This window comes from Schistocerca serialis, chromosome 3 (assembly GCF_023864345.2).
Source record: "Schistocerca serialis cubense isolate TAMUIC-IGC-003099 chromosome 3, iqSchSeri2.2, whole genome shotgun sequence".
Taxonomy (NCBI): Eukaryota; Metazoa; Arthropoda; class Insecta; order Orthoptera; family Acrididae; genus Schistocerca; species Schistocerca serialis.
Genome location: NC_064640.1, coordinates 443,230,465 through 443,247,204, shown reverse-complemented (window position 1 = coordinate 443,247,204; position 16,740 = coordinate 443,230,465). Strand labels below are relative to the sequence as shown.

Sequence of the window (16,740 nt, the reverse complement as noted above, 5' to 3'; positions counted from 1 at the left end):
TAAACCTGACTAACCTGAGGGCATCACACGCAGCCATGCCCGAGGCAGGATTCGAACTTGCGACCGTAACAGCAGCGCGGTTCCGGACTGAAGCGCCTAGAACCGCTCGGCCACAGCAGCCGGCAAGAAAGAGTTGTAACTTCACCGTCAAACTAGTGATGTCGATAATGACAGTCCAAATTTTACAGGCTTGCGGTTTGGTGTCCGTCATTCGATTTCGAAATGGAGTAAGGGGTGTATACGCAAGGAGGACTCCCACGGTTTCCACGGCGTAACTACCTTCTTACGGACGTACAATATCATCTGTCGATTGGCAGGGTGGGCACCACCATGGCGTCGTCGGCATTCTGTGTGTTAGCCCCTTCCGTTTCATCATTTTGGTCGCCCCAGTCGAGGGTGTCAGGTACCACAACCCTTCCATGATACTTGTTGACAGGTGGTGTGTCTAGATCGTCGCCTGTCACGTCATGCACCTCTACATCAATATCGTGCTCCAGTCTTACTTCGGTCGCCGCAGGCGTTGGGAGTATTGCGTCGGGCGTAATTTGCAGTCGGTCTCCCCTCGACCGTATGCAACGACACTGCCACCACCTCCTGAGTCGGCGGATCGATAGAAGGCTTCGGCGTCGGCGTGTGCCAAAGTGCCGCCACGTGTATCAGCGGAAGAGAGGTGGTCGCATCTGTATCTCGCTGGTCGCCCCTACACATTGCCTCAAACTCCTCTACATCTACATATATCTACATAGATACTACGCAAGCCACCATAAGGCACGTGGACGAAAATATCCTGTACCACTACTAGTCATTTCCTTTCCTGTTCCACTCGCAAATAGTGTGACGGAAAAACGACTGTCTATATGCCTCCATATGAGCTCTGATTTCTCGTATCTTATCTTCGTGGTCCTTACGCGCTATGTATATTGACGGCACTAGAATCGTTCGGCAGTTAGCTTCAAATGCCGGTTCTCTAAATTTTATCAATAGTGTTCCTAGTTGCCTTCCCTCCAGGAATTCAGTTTGAGTTCCCAAAGTATTTCCATAACATTTACGTATTGTTTGAACATACCAGTAACAAATCTAGCTGCTTGCCTCAGAATTGTTTCGATGTCTTCCTTTAATCCGAACAGTACTCAAGAATAGGTAGCACCAACGTCCTATATGCGGTATCCTTTATGGATGAACCACGCTTTTCTAAAATTCTCCCAATAAACCAAAATCGGCTATTCACCTTCCCTACCGCAGTCCTCCTCTGGAGGCATTCCGACCGAACATGGCCCTCACTGTCGCATCCAGAACAGGCCATTGGCTATCCATCGTATATCATTATGGCTCTGCAAAACCCAATGCACAAATATGAATTCACAGGTTTTGTCAACTCAGTGCTTGCCTGTCAAACACTATTAAGTACCGGACAAGTTGTAAAACTTGTCATTTTTCGGAGGTGTGGATAGTCACCGTACCATATTGTCATAATGCATTTGTCACCATCATTTCCGGTACCTCGAAGGGCAGTTGAAAAATCCATATGGTGCGGATACCTAAACCCACATGATCCACTGACACATTTCCTGTATGGCTGCTGAGTGACGAAATTTTAATCCTCGTTTGTCATCGTTAAGTATCTTCTCCATGCCGCATCTGTAACTAGCTTGACGTAGACGACACTGGTCCCAATCGATAAATGGATGTCCGTAAGTTCATTGTAATTAATGCACACTTCGTCTCACGAAAATGTTCGTTTCATGAGCCTTAGGTCTCGTATAGTCGTTGAAGAACGTGCGTGGTCTTTCTGGGAGATGTGCCATATTGCTCATCTATCAGAATTTACATAAGCGAAGACGACTGCAGTACAACTAACCTCGACCGCGAGCGCGCGGAGCCAGAGTGTAAACAGTTCGGCCAAGCTGCTCGATTGAGAAAGGCAGACTATGAAACTAACCGCCTAACACGCTTGGCTGCGGACTTCTTGTGTACTAGCGACTACATAAAACATATATTTTCAAACTCTATTTCCTCGAAAACGATTGAGAGTTGTGTGTTTCTCTTTACATATGTTGCATACAGATCCTTTCAATATGAGTCGAATCGGTGAGGGGAAGTTTGTACTGTCCCCTTGTTAGGAACACGTTGGCGACCCACATGTTTCTTCGACTACGCTGCAAAAGTTGCGCTGTGTAGCCCTTACACGTCTTCCATACAGTCCAAATCCCTCCCCATGCTGACCGAGCGAGGTGGCGCAGTGGTTAGACACTGGACTCGCATTCGGGAGGACGACGGTTCAATCCCGCGTCCGGCCATCCTGATTTAGGTTTTCCGTGATTTCCCTAAATCGCTGCAGGCAAATGCCGGGATGGTTCCTTTCAAAGGGCACGGCCGACTTCCTTCCCCGTCCTTCCCTAATCCGATGAGACCGATGACCTAGCTGTTTGGTCTCCTTCCCCAAAACCAACCAACCAACCTCCCCATTCTGTTTTTCGGACGAAGAGGTACACACCATGGTATAATCATAATTCAGTAAGCAATTGCAAACTTTTTTGGCTCAAATGGCTCTGAGCACTATGGGACTTAACATCTATGGTCATCAGTCCCCTAGAACGTAGAACTACTTAAACCTAACTAACATAAGGACAGCACACAACACCCAGCCATCACGAGGCAGAGAAAATCCCTGACCCCGCCGGGAATCGAACCCGGGAACCCGGGCGTGGGAAGCGAGAACGCTACCGCACGACCACGAGATGCGGGCGCAAACTTTTTTCCATGAAGGCATTGACCGTCTTGCATAGTGGGATGTGGCGATTACTTTTGAAATAATAAACAGTTTACTTACTTTTTTCCATCAGTCTCGTCTTCATTTGATTGTCGCTTACCCTTTTCTCACTTGATGAGCAATATAAATATGTGGCAATATATGTGGTGAAAGATTGTATTCTGAACATTTTACCGGGGACAGAAATATAGATACCCGCTTATCAAATACTATACACTTTCCTAGAGGAGAATCGATTAACTAAAATAAATAAAAGATAGTACCCACGGATGTGTGGAAGGCACATGATTTAATAATACCCGGTAACACAATCATGTGAAACGCATATTAAGGTAGTAAGAAATACAGCGATGAAGCCGTGTGCTCACCGTGTCTAGGAGCTCCACCAGCTTACACATGAAGTACCACCACACGGCGCGCGCCATCTGCAAAAAAGTCGGAACAGTGAAACACTGAACTGAGCACTGTACTGTCCACAACACATATTCATTGATTAGATAAGACAACTGTTTTTCCTTTTATTTACATTTGGAAAACAGGAGAGAGGAACTATCACAATTGAAGCTGTGAGGGCGGGTCGTAAGTCTTGGTTGAATAACTCAGTTGGGAAGATAATTACTCTCTAAAAGTAAGGTTCCGGGTTCGATTATCGGCCTGACACATAGTTTAAACTTGTGAGAAAGTTTAATTTATAAACAAATCATGAATCTTTTTACACATCACCTATAAAAAATTCTGTCCTCATATAGACAAATATGTTAGACAAAATTTTCAATTTATTTTAACGATTTAAATTTAATGTGGTGTTTGACATGACGAATCGATAATAATTCAGTCAATGATAACACGAAACTGTCTGTGAACTGAGTAACTAACACGACATTGATATCATGATGTACATGTAACTATGTTCGAGCAGATGTGGTGTACTCACCCTGAGTGCCAGTGGGTTGTCTGAGTAGTCTACAGGCTGACACTTGAAGCTGTAATGGTGCAGCCAGCCAGCTTGCAGACCCTAGACGAACAAAAATACATTATCATACTGTACATTGCTTAAGATGAGTGGTACAAAATTAACTGTTATACATTTTCGTCACCACGGGCACAAAGCGTCCTACCCCCCTGGGGAGAATCCAGGTGTTACAAATGTTAACTAGAGTGATCTCTAGGTTGGAAAAACAACTAATATTTAAAGTAGTATGCAAAGTCAAGCAACTATAGGCAGTTCAATCTAAAATGACTGGGGCAGTGTAAGGAAAATTCTTCGGGCTTCTCACGACGTAATCACCAGTTGCTTAACACAAAGGAATCAAGTATCCTAGTATTCTCAGACATATAGGCAGCACGTGAAGATAGGGATTCATTAGTTTGTCAAAAAGAAGACAATATTCTGATCACCTGCTGGCTAAAATCGGCTCTAAGTTCTCCAAGCATTACGGTCTTTAGATATACAGGTTGGGTTAGGAACAAAGCTACATGCTTTGAGGGATGATGGTGATTCTAAACAAAAAACTTCATATCTACGTATGCCCTGTTCCGCATGGGTTCGAAGGCAGCACAAATTTAATATCACTTTTGTACGTTTTTCTTAAATAACTCTAAAGCCGCATTCTCCAGCGAAAACGTGTCGCAGTACAAAATTAAACTACATTAAACTTCCTTTATAAAAGGTCTAAGTTGTTTTTCTCTAGGACTAGTAGTTTTCGCCAAGAGAGCGCGATAACATTGAAAACCTTACGCGACGCGCATGCACTGTAGTTTAGGTAGTTTTTGTAGGCCAATTTGAGGTAGTTTCCCGACTTGATAGACCACAAGAGTCCCGTATCAAATTGATTGTCTCTAACACCTCTACACTCCTGTGGTACGTTGTATACAAGGCACGTTGTATACAAGGCACTGAATAATACAGGAAATAAATAGCAATCTACATTAAATCTTGGAAACAGTTCGGAATAGGGCATACGTTCATAGAAAGTTTTTTGTTCAGAATCATTAATACCATCACCCTTCAAAGCATCCACCTTTTCCCTTGACTCACCCATTACTGTCACGTCGTAACCTGAATGAAGTCGAAATCCGAAAGCAAGGTAGTCCATAAGTACAATATTTAGCACTGAAAGCGCTTGTATTACCATCACCAACGTACACTCGGAAAAGAACTCAATTCCTGGATGGAGAGTGTAGCTATTTATACAGGCATCGAATATTCAATACTATACATACATTACAAACGCAAGAAATTTCGAGAACTTTCCAGAAATGTTAAATATTAAATGACAAATAACTGCGGGCCGTCGAGACTGAACTGGTGACCCATAGCAGGCTAGCCAACGACACTAACAGCTATGTCACATCGTATGCTGCACAGTTCGCGCCAGTATGACCCAACATCTTGGTATTTTCACATGCCTTCGAATTCAATACTTACGAAAACCACATCAAGTTTGCCACGAGAATCCCAGGTCATTTTCATTTTTTAAAATTATTTTGCAGTTCATTATACCGTTGACTGCTTCTAAAACTGATTATTGATGTGTACCATTTTCTTTTAGGTGAGTTGATCATTCATTCTTGTAATTAATTTTTCTCCTACGTTCAAAACTGCTCTCTTATGTACTTCCATTAGTTGCTGAACTGAGGCAAATTTTATATCAACGAAACGGAAGTGGTTCACGTATTTTCGATCCAGACGTAATCTGTCTTCTTTCTCCCAGTTCAGGAGTCAGAAAAGGTTCTCTAGCTGACAATAGCACGGTGTGGCCGTGCGGTTCTAGGCGCTTCAGTCTGGAACCGCGTGACTGCTACGGTCACTGGTTCGAATCCGGCCTCGGGCATGGATGTGTGTGATGTCCTTAGGTTAGTTAGGTTTAAGTAGTTCTAAGTTCTAGGGGACTGATGACCACAGATGTTAAGTCCCATAGTGCTCAGAGCCAATTTGAATTGTCTGATGGAATCTTATACAAGGTTTGATACCGACGAATATACGTGTATTATTCATTATACTAACAACAATCGAATAAATGTCTTTCTCAAGAAGTGCTAATTTATATTCACTAGTTCGTTCCATTATCTGGTTTAGACCTTCAGACTGATTCATTTCGCTATACCCACTTCTAATGCCAGCTCGTTACATTGCTTGCTTAAAATCCCATGTCTTTAAGTGCAGTTGGTGCTAATTCTAGTCGAAATATTTTCCCTTAACTTTATAAACGGGTCTAACATTTTTATGGAACACTGTTACACTAGACGTGCTAGAAGTTTCAATCGTGTACGATTACTGTCTTCGGTCAAATAATTAAAGATTTGTTTGTGTCGTCAACGATTTGTAATAACACATTCGCAAGTGCTCAGAAATGTCATTTCCCACTGGGTGGTTCTTAGTGATTGGATAATAGTGCTACATTCGTGCCAACATCCTCCAGATACAACTGCGAAGTATGGTTCAATTTAATGAGGCTAGATGTCAGTTACATTGTTTGAAATTCGTACTGCACAAAACTATGGAGCGGCACAGTTGAAATAATGCCGAGGAGCAGCAGTCGCGCAACGCATACGCCAGCTACAGAAGGTTGGTAGAGTCAAACTGGCTTGTTAGGCTGCGGTTGTAATTACAGAAGTTGACTCACCTCCCACACCAGCCACGTGCTGATTATAACTTGAGCAAAGTTGTAGACCATCAGCACGGCTTTCAGATCGTAGGGCTTCCTGTCCCTCATGAATCGCGGGCCAACAGAAGTCACGAAGTACAGATAGGAGACCAACAGCGTGATGAGAGGCGCGGGGCTCGTCACCAGGAACCAGTCTTTTGTTCTCGGGTCTGAAACAAAACACCCTCGTTAAACGTTGTCACAATACCTTATACGTAAATACAAAATTTAATAGTATTGGTATTTCAAGATTTTAAACATGGCTGAAACAGCAACTGTTGAAATTCTTCACGGTAAATGATAACAGCCAAACAGTTACAGGATAAAGATTTATTAAAATTCTTGACCACGGTTTCGGTATATCCACTGCAGGATGTGATTTTAGTGTATTTTACTTCTGATGAAGGTATATTTAGATACACCGAAACCGTGGTCAAGAATTTTAATAAATCTTTATCCTGCAACTGTTTGGCTGTTATCATTTACCGTGAAGTATTGGTGTTTGTTAGCACGGGAGTATCCAGATAAGATTTTTATACCTTTACTGAACATCCTCAGTCTAAGAGCTTTCGTCCTCATCTAAGTGATCTAACTTCGTATTTTAGAAGTACTGAGCAGCTAATCTCTTTCTTCTTGGTAACTACTCGGTTGTACGATCCGTTGTGGCACACATCTTACGAGTCGCAGTTCCGTTATGTTAACGTACAGGACCTACAGCAAATGCTTGTGCACTAAGCGCGTCTGCACGTACATTCTTTGTTCGATATGGCTTTACTTATTTAAGTTTTTATATAGTGTGTACCTGAGGTGAAACATTTTGATTTAACCAGAATTCTCTTAATTCTTGTCGAGAAATCGCCTAAAATCTGCTTCCAGTCAGTCCAGTGGGGTAAATACGTTACGATCATGGGAGTTAGTGTCTTACAAGCTGTTCCCGTGGGGATGCAGTTTTGTGATAGGTGAAAATCGCGAGAAAGGCAAGAGAAAAGGGGAAAAGAGCTAGCTAGTAAGGGAAGGGGGCAGGAGGAGGAAGAGGAAGAGGAGGAGGAGGAGGAGGAGGAGGAGGTGGAGGAGGAAGAGGAGGAGAATGAATCGATTTGAGGCCACTAAAGTGATAAGAGGTAGGAAATGCATGAAAGAAAATCATGGGGAGATTCAGACTGGACTCTGTTGAACAACACTTTCATAAGACCTTTTCCGTAGTATGGTGACTCTTATTTCTTATTTTCTGCTTCTTGATGGAGCTACTCTCGTTATTCCAAGAGAGCCAACGCAACGAAAGAGTAGATAGTATATTCTGACTGGCAATGTAACAATGAAAAACGAATGACGATAATGCTGCAAACGCTGCAACAGTGGACTGTGTAAATTCAGTATCTTGAATATCGCACAAAAATTAATCATTAAATTAACGGGCTAAGCGGTGATGAGGATTAAACAAGAAAACTAAAGGGAAATCAAGAGGGAAGAAAGGAATGAAAAGACCACCTCCAACAACAGCGGTACGATATTCTGGGGGATTTCTGTCCCTGCTGATTTTTGTTCTAAGGGTATCAAATCCACATGGCAATATGGTAAGGGAAATAATCAGATCCTTACTCTGATCCAGTATTACACTTACTGTATTTCAGGTTCGCCTGTTATGCAGGCACTGTTTTTTTCTTCATACATAAACCATAAATGTTTCAGCACATGTATGCCATCATCAATAGGAAATTAGCCGCGTGGGGTAGCCACGCGGTCTGAGGCTTGTTGTCAAGATCCGTGCGGCTTCCTCCATCGAAGGATCGAGTCCTCCCTCTGGCGTGTGTGTGTGTGTGTGTGTGTGTGTGTGTGTGTGTGTGTGTGTGTGTGTGTGTGTTGTCCTTAGAGTAAATTAGTTAAGTAAAATATAAGCTTAGGGGCCGATGACCTCATCAGTTTGGTCCCATAAGACCTTACTACAAATTTCCAATTTTTTCAATAGCTTATCTTTATTCAGTTCTGTAAAATGTAAACTTGTTTTAAGTAATATTTACTTGTCTCGACATTATGCCTAAAAACAGTTTTTGTCTGCTGCTGTCATTACCGTCATTTTACCTACATTGTGTATATACGAGTGCCGTTCAAAAAGTAATGCAACACATTTTGTTTCTCTGCCAGTGTCGGTTGAAAAAATAGGGAATTTGTTGTGGGACATCTTGGAATATTCCCGCTTCAGCCCCTACGCTTTCATGAAGTTCCGATAGGTGGTGGCACTATACGTAGCCTGCAAAATGGCGCTGTAAGAGAGTTGCGTTCCACGCAGAGAGCTGTCATTGAGCTCCTTTTGGCGGAAAACCAAGACATCGCGGATATTCATAGGCACTTGCGAAATGTCTACGGACATCTGCTAGTGGACAAAAGCACGGTGAGTCGTTGAGCAAGGCTTCTGTCATCATCGCAACAAGGTCGCGCAAAACCGTCCGATCTCCCTCCTGCTGGCCGGCCACACACAGCTGTCACTCGTGCAATGTTGGAACATGTGAACATTCTGATTCGTGGTGATCGACAGATCACAAACACCCCGCTGCTCAACTGGACGTCTCTGTTGGATATTGACAGGTTTTCTTTGTTTGATATCCTCCCTCTTGGTGCACCGATCAACTCTGAGTGCATTGTGGCTACCCTCAGGATACTGAAGAAACAACTTCAGCATGTTCATCACCACAAAAATGCAAGCAAACTTCTTCTCCACGACAACGTAAGGCCTAACAAAAGTCTTCGCACCCGAAAGAAGGTCACAAAACATCATTGGGATGTTCTTCGTCATCCACCCTACAGCCCGGATATGTCACTTTCCGTCTTCCATCTGTTTGGCCCAATGGAGGATGCACACTGCGGGAATCAGCGCGTGGATGATCGGGAGGTTATTGATGCAACAAGATGTTGGCTCTAGCGTCGGCCAGTAGAGTGGTATCACGCATGCCTGTAAGGTGGCGAATGACCGTCCCATTGAACGAAGATTGGGGAATAGTATAATTTTTTAGACATGAGAATAAAAACAGCTTGTTTTCAGAAAATAATGTATTGCATTACGTATTGAATGCCCCTCGCACTTTACATTAGCTTATTATCTGCAGTCAAATTGTGTTAGTGCAAATTTGATTGTCGAGTTAAAAAATCTATAAACGTAATTTTATTGTCCCAAAATATTTCGCAACTATACTCTGCGATTACTTACGGTTAGTTTCAAAATATCCATTCTTTTCTGTGTTTGCATCTGTTTTTTAAATACAAAGTTATGTTGCGCAGAACCTCACACGTAAGTTTAGCTTTTTGTATTTACCGAACATAGTGTTTATGTTGCTGTTCTGTATCCAGTTCCTGTTAATTTTAACTTCTTCTCATATTAGTTTGGTATAAAATCTGTTTTTTACTTTCTCTCAAATAATAACCGTTTTATGGCCAAATTTCCTTACAATAATTCGTACTTACAACATGTTTACATTTTACAGAACCGAAAATGAGTAGTAACTGACGATGACACGTGGTAACTGAAACACATATTTTCGGAAGGTGGTACCCCACAGCTCGTAAATATCTGAAGAGCGTCTTGATATACCACCAAGAGCTGATGATAAAATTTCGTCATTCAACAACCAGTTTCGGTCCACAGACCATCATTAGGTTCATACAAACATTTACATCATCATATTACACGATATAAAATCAACTGCGTCAGATAATAAAATAAATGAAATCATTATTGGTGCCAGATGATAATATAAGTTACAGTGTCGATCACAAAATTTGCTAGACAGTGCACTCATTCATGGTATGTCAAGGTCAGCTTTAGCGCCGGTAAACAGTAATCAGCTGATCAGTCGGCAATACGTGGAATGCCTCGTTTCGTAGCGTTAATACTGACTGTTGATACAGTATGAATGAGTGCACTGCTTGGCGTGTTTTATGACTCACGAGGTAATTTGTATTACTCTGCGACCACAGTGACGAATTCATTGGTTTTATTATCTGGCGATATAGCTTTTATATCGCGTAGTACGATGTTATGAATGAATCTGATGATCCATAGACTGAATCTGGTAGTTCAATAAAGAAATTTAGGCAGTAGCTCTGGGCAGTAAATCATGATGTTATTCAAAGCGCTGAAACATGTTTGGGATTACATAAAAAACAGTTGTTCACGTAACAGATGAATCTGAAATCCCGTGATATTGGCTGCAACTATGGCTGCTGCAAGAACTTCAAAACTAAATGTTCAATAGTATTTTACTTCACACATTCTGAAATAAATTAGTCTTAACAAACCTTAATACCAATATTTATGCCATCAACAGACGATTATTAGCGTTGAAGTTAAGGCATCATGAATGATCAATGCTCAAATATGGGGAAAGTTGCTTTGCAACCCGCCTGTCTTCGTAAACATTAAAGAAAATCACAACCCCTTCTTCCTATTAATCGGGAAGAGTACCAGATACTAAGACCTTTTAATACGAGCGCAAATGTCTACGTTACTAGTATCATTCACGTCGGATGTTGCTTTGTTTGTGAAATGCAATACAGAGTAAGAGATCTCTTGGTACAAGTTCTCATCTCCGTAAAATTTCTGAAAATATTGGCTGTTAACGATCTTTCATTCTTTACTGTACCAGCATAATACGTTATCTTTATCTGTATCGCAGTGATGAACACCGCTGCAAATCTAGAAGATACACATGTTGCATTAGACATCAGCATCAATTATCAAGTAATAAGTCTTTCGCTGCGACTCTTAGAAATACACTCGCTTCTGTAGTACTATATTCATAACATGTTAAGAGCAAATGGCCATTATGAGCTTTATTGTACAGATAATATAATTAGAAGTCTAGCATGTAAATAAAGGTCGGTGTTCTTTATGGAACTGGAAAGAATACGCGAAGGAGAAAACTGACTGAAGGAGCTACATGACTGTTGCCTCTTCACACCACCGTCGTTAATTATACTGCTACTACTATAGCTTTGCGACGGACGTTTCAATGAGTCGAGTGTCAGGGGTCACCCTCTAAGTAATCTGAGTTATTTTTCAAGTGCCACGTGTTCGCTGTCTTCCCTATTTTTTAAGCATTTGGAGAACTTTGTCAAGCGTGACTGGTAGCACGTCGGGAACATTCTCTCTCACCCCCTGCCCGACACCACACACCTATTAATCACAAAGCAATTTTGTTCCACATTTGGAGTCTTATCAGCTGATAGAGACCACTTTCTGAAAGTAAAAGGTAGCAGAAATTGCACAAAAGTAATTTTACAGGAATTTCTCAGACACACGGAATTAAATAAGTGTGGCATGTTGATGTGGCGTGAAAGCTTGAGAACGCATTTTCAGAAGTGTTGCTGGTTATGTAGAAGTTGGACAAAAATGTGAAGACACTGCGAAAAATGCATGCTTGAACATAAATGCAGATCCTTGCCAAGCCTGCAAATTGCGCCTTTGTATTTTACCACGAACCGGCAACTGTGCAATGCCCTCAACACGTCGCCAGTTTCAGTCGTGGTCACAAAAGTGTTCCCTGTAGTTGTGAATGCATTATGTCGAAGCTACGTAAGTTCGATTGTTACCAAATTGTTGGTGCTCGTATGGTGGGGTATTCCGTGACCAATGTAGTCGAAGTCTTCTGAGTTTGAAGAGGTATCGTATTGAAGATTTATACTTCATACTTTGATAGCTGAAAAATGTCATCCACTAGGCCACGACGGGGACGAAACTGTATGTTGAGCGATCGTGACAAACGTTCATCGAAGGGAAAAGTGACGAAAACTAAGGGGACGACAGCTGCAAAAGTCACTGGAGATCGGAATATAGTACTCGCGAACGCTGTGTAACGGGACATCCTCCTCTAGCATTACTTTTCCTAAACAGTAGTTAGCGATACAAGTATTATTTTTCGAATTTTGGACAGGTCATCATTATCTTAGCTGCTTTTCTGAAAACTTTCATACAATTTTATACACAATAGGTTATATTTCAAGCTAAAATTTATGAAAAGGAATTACTTTATTTTTTATGTTACTATCGGTATGTACTAGATATGAATATATACACTACTGGCCATTAAAATTGCTACACCAAGAAGAAATGCAGATGATAAACGGGTATTCATTGGACAAATATATTATACTAGAATTGACATGTGATTACATTTTCACGCAATTTGGGTGCGTAGATCCTGAGAAATCAGTACCCAGAACAACCAACTCTGGCCGTAGTAACGGCCTTGATACGCCTGGGCACTGAGTCAAACAGAGCTTGGATTGCGTGTACAGGTAGAGTTGCCCATGCAGCTTCAACACGATACCACAGTTCATCAGGAGTAGTGACTGGCGTATTGTAACGAGCCAGTTGCTCAGCCACCATTGACCAGACGTGTTCAGTTGGTGAGAGATCTGGAGAATGTGCTGCCCAGGGCAGCAGTCGAACATTTTTTGTATCCAAGAAGGCCTGTACAGGACCTGCAACATACAGTCGTGCATTATCCTGCTGAAATGTAGGGTTTCGCAGGGATCGAATGAAGGGTAGAGCCACGGGTCGTATCACATCTGAAATGTAACGTCCACTGTTCAAAGTGCCGTCAATGCGAACAAGAGGTGACCGAGACGTGTAACTAATGACACCCCATACCATCAAGCCGGGTGATACGCCAGTATGGCGATGACGAATACACGCTTCCAATGAGCATTCACCGCGATGTCGCCAAACACGGTTGCGACCATCATGATGCTGTAAACAGAACCTGGATTCATCCGAAAAAATGACGTTTTGCCATTCGTGCACCCAGGTTCGTCGTTGATCGCCGGCGCTCCTGTCTGTGTTACAGCGTCAGTGGTAACCGCAGCCATGGTCTCCGATCTGATAGTCCATACTGCCTGCAAACGTCGTCGAACTGTTCGTGCAGATGGTTGTTGTCTTGCAAACGTCCGCATCTGTTCACTCAGGGATCGAGACGTGGCTGCACGATCCTTTACAGCCATGCGGATAAGATGCCTGTCATCTCGACTGCTAGTGGTAGGAGGCCGTTGGGATCCAGCACGGCGTTCCGTATTACTCTCCTGAACCCACCGATTCTATATTCTGCTAACAGTCATTGGATCTCGACCAACGCGAGCAGCAATGTCGGGATACGATAAACCGCAATCGCGATAGGATACAATCCGACCTTTATCGAAGTCGGAAACGTGATGGTACGCATTTCTCCTCCTTACACGAGGCATCACAGCAACGTTTCACCAGGCAACGCCGGTCCACTGCTGTTTGTGTATGAGAAATCGGTTGGAAACTTTCCTCATGTCAGCACGTTGTAGGTGTCGCGACTGGCGCCAACCTTGTGTGAAGGCTCTGAAAAGCTAATCATTTGCATATCACAGCATCTTCTTCCTGTCGGTTAAATTTCGCGTCTGTAGCAGGTCATCTTCGTGGTGTAACAATTTTAATGGCCAGTAGTGTACTTAAAATTATATTTTTTAGAAACATTTGAAACTATGAATTATTTGGCACACTTAATATTTCTATTATTATGCAATCTAGTACCGTTTACTGTGTTTATTTCTGGTTTCATTTATGAAATAATAATTGAAATTAATAGAAATTCATTTGTCAAGTAAAACTGTAAACCATTTGGACTATAATTATTACCGCAGATTGAAGTAGTAGTAAGCATGATTGCCGGCCGGTGTGGCCTTGCGGTTCTAGGCGCTTCAGTTTGGAACCGCGTGACCGCTACGGTCGCAGGTTCGAATCCTGCCTCGGTCATGGATGTGTGTGATGTCCTTAGGTTAGTTAGATTTAAGTAGTTCTAAGTTCTAGGGGACTGATGACCTCAGATGATGAGTCCCATAGTGCTGAGAGCCATTTGAACAAGCATGATTCTGATGTGATCTGACGAATTTTTGTATTTTGGGCGAAGAATGTGATTTCGGCTTTGTTAATGTGAAAATTCAAAAGACTGTATGATATACTAAACTGTGCAAAATATATTAACGTAGCAAGAAAAATTCTGCAATAACAGTTTTAAAATTTGTGAGAATTTCAGCTTCAAGAATCAGACCTCTAGACAAGAAGAACTGGAGCCACCTCTATACGAAAAGCCAACAAGACTAGAAAGTTTATTGTAATCTTCGCTCCTCTCAAATTTTTCATAAAAGACTCTGCTTATTGTGGACTGTGGTGTCACCGCCAGACACCACACTTGCTAGGTGGTAGCCTTTAAATCGGCTGCGGTCCACTAGTATACACTCCTGGAAATTGAAATAAGAACACCGTGAATTCATTGTCCCAGGAAGGGGAAACTTTATTGACACATTCCTGGGGTCAGATACATCACATGATCACACTGACAGAACCACAGGCACATAGACACAGGCAACAGGGCATGCACAATGTCGGCACTAGTACAGTGTATATCCACCTTTCGCAGCAATGCAGGCTGCTATTCTCCCATGGAGACGATCGTAGAGATGCTGGATGTAGTCCTGTGGAACGGCTTGCCATGCCATTTCCACCTGGCGCCTCAGCTGGACCAGCGTTCGTGCTGGACGTGCAGACCGCGTGAGACGACGCTTCATCCAGTCCCAAACATGCTCAATGGGGGACAGATCCGGAGATCTTGCTGGCCAGGGTAGTTGACTTACACCTTCTAGAGCACGTTGGGTGGCACGGGATACATGCGGACGTGCATTGTCCTGTTGGAACAGCAAGTTCCCTTGCCGGTCTAGGAATGGTAGAACGATGGGTTCGATGACGGTTTGGATGTACCGTGCACTATTCAGTGTCCCCTCGACGATCACCAGTGGTGTACGGCCAGTGTAGGAGATCGCTCCCCACACCATGGTGCCGGGTGTTGGCCCTGTGTGCCTCGGTCGTATGCAGTCCTGATTGTGGCGCTCACCTGCACGGCGCCAAACACGCATACGACCATCACTGGCACCAAGGCAGAAGCGACTCTCATCGCTGAAGACGACACGTCTCCATTCGTCCCTCCATTCACGCCTGTCGCGACACCACTGGAGGCGGGCTGCACGATGTTGGGGCGTGAGCGGAAGACGGCCTAACGGTGTGCGGGACCGTAGCCCAGCTTCATGGAGACGGTTGCGAATGGTCCTCGCCGATACCCCAGGAGCAACAGTGTCCCTAATTTGCTGGGAAGTGGCGGTGCGGTCCCCTACGGCACTGCGTAGGACCCTACGGTCTTGGCATGCGTCCGTGCGTCGCTGCGGTCCGGTCCCAGGTCGACGGGCACGTGCACCTTCCGCCGACCACTGGCGACAACATCGATGTACTGTGGAGACCTCACGCCCCACGTGTTGAGCAATTCGGCGGTACGTCCACCCGGCCTCCCGCATGCCCTCTATACGCCCTCGCTCAAAGTCCGTCAACTGCACATACGATTCACGTCCACGCTGTCCCGGCATGCTACCAGTGTTAAAGACTGCGATGGAGCTCCGTATGCCACGGCAAACTGGCTGACACTGACGGCGGCGGTGCACAAATGCTGCGCAGCTAGCGCCATTCGACGGCCAACACCGCGGTTCCTGGTGTGTCCGCTGTGCCGTGCGTGTGATCATTGCTTGTACAGCCCTCTCGCAGTGTCCGGAGCAAGTATGGTGGGTCTGACACACCGGTGTCAATGTGTTCTTTTTTCCATTTCCAGGAGTGTATGTCGGACCCGCGTGTCGCCACTACCAGTGATTGCAGACCGAGCGCCGCCACACGGCAGGTCTAGTCTAGAGAGACCCCCTAGCACTCGCCCCAGTTGTACAGCCGACTTTGCTAGCGAGGGTTCACTGACTACATATGCTCTCATTTGCAGAGACGACAGTTTAGCATAGCCTTCAGCTACGTCATTTGCTACGACCTAGCAAGGCGCCATATTCAGTTACCAGAAGTCATATCTTGAAGAATGTATTCTGAACAGATAATATTGTGAATCATGTACCGTCAAGAGCGACGTTCATCATTACTGGATTAAATTTAAGTATCAAACTAATTAGTCCGCTTTCTGAATTCTAATTCCTTGTCATGTTCCAGACCTCACGTCAGTATAGTCCTCCCCTCCTCATGCCAGCCTGCGTGAGCTAAAACGCGTGCATTTCGGCCTTCTCTAGTAACACGGTGTTGGCTCTTCTGCCAACACTACATGGACAATAGGTGGAATTATGAAGGAGGGGGGGGGGGGGGGGATATTACAGCTATCATCGCCAAAACAACAGGAAGTGAAAAGTTGGAAACTGCAGGGCGAGCTCGGATTCCAAAGTCACGCTTCGGTGAAGCAATTACCCGTGACAGGAAAACGTGATGCCGAAGCC

The 16,740-nt window shown here is 43.8% G+C and overlaps 1 protein-coding gene across 1 annotated transcript in view; it reads right to left on the bottom strand.

Moving 5' to 3' along the window:
• Positions 1 to 16,740, bottom strand: part of LOC126471632 (elongation of very long chain fatty acids protein AAEL008004) — a 135,433-nt gene that overhangs the window by 27,584 nt on the left and 91,109 nt on the right. The window contains exons 3-5 of the mRNA XM_050099868.1: positions 6,397 to 6,587; positions 3,705 to 3,785; positions 3,139 to 3,195 (exon numbers count right to left, since the gene is read on the bottom strand). Coding sequence (XP_049955825.1) covers positions 3,139 to 3,195; positions 3,705 to 3,785; positions 6,397 to 6,587 — 329 coding nt within the window. The remainder of the gene's footprint in view (positions 1 to 3,138; positions 3,196 to 3,704; positions 3,786 to 6,396; positions 6,588 to 16,740) is intronic.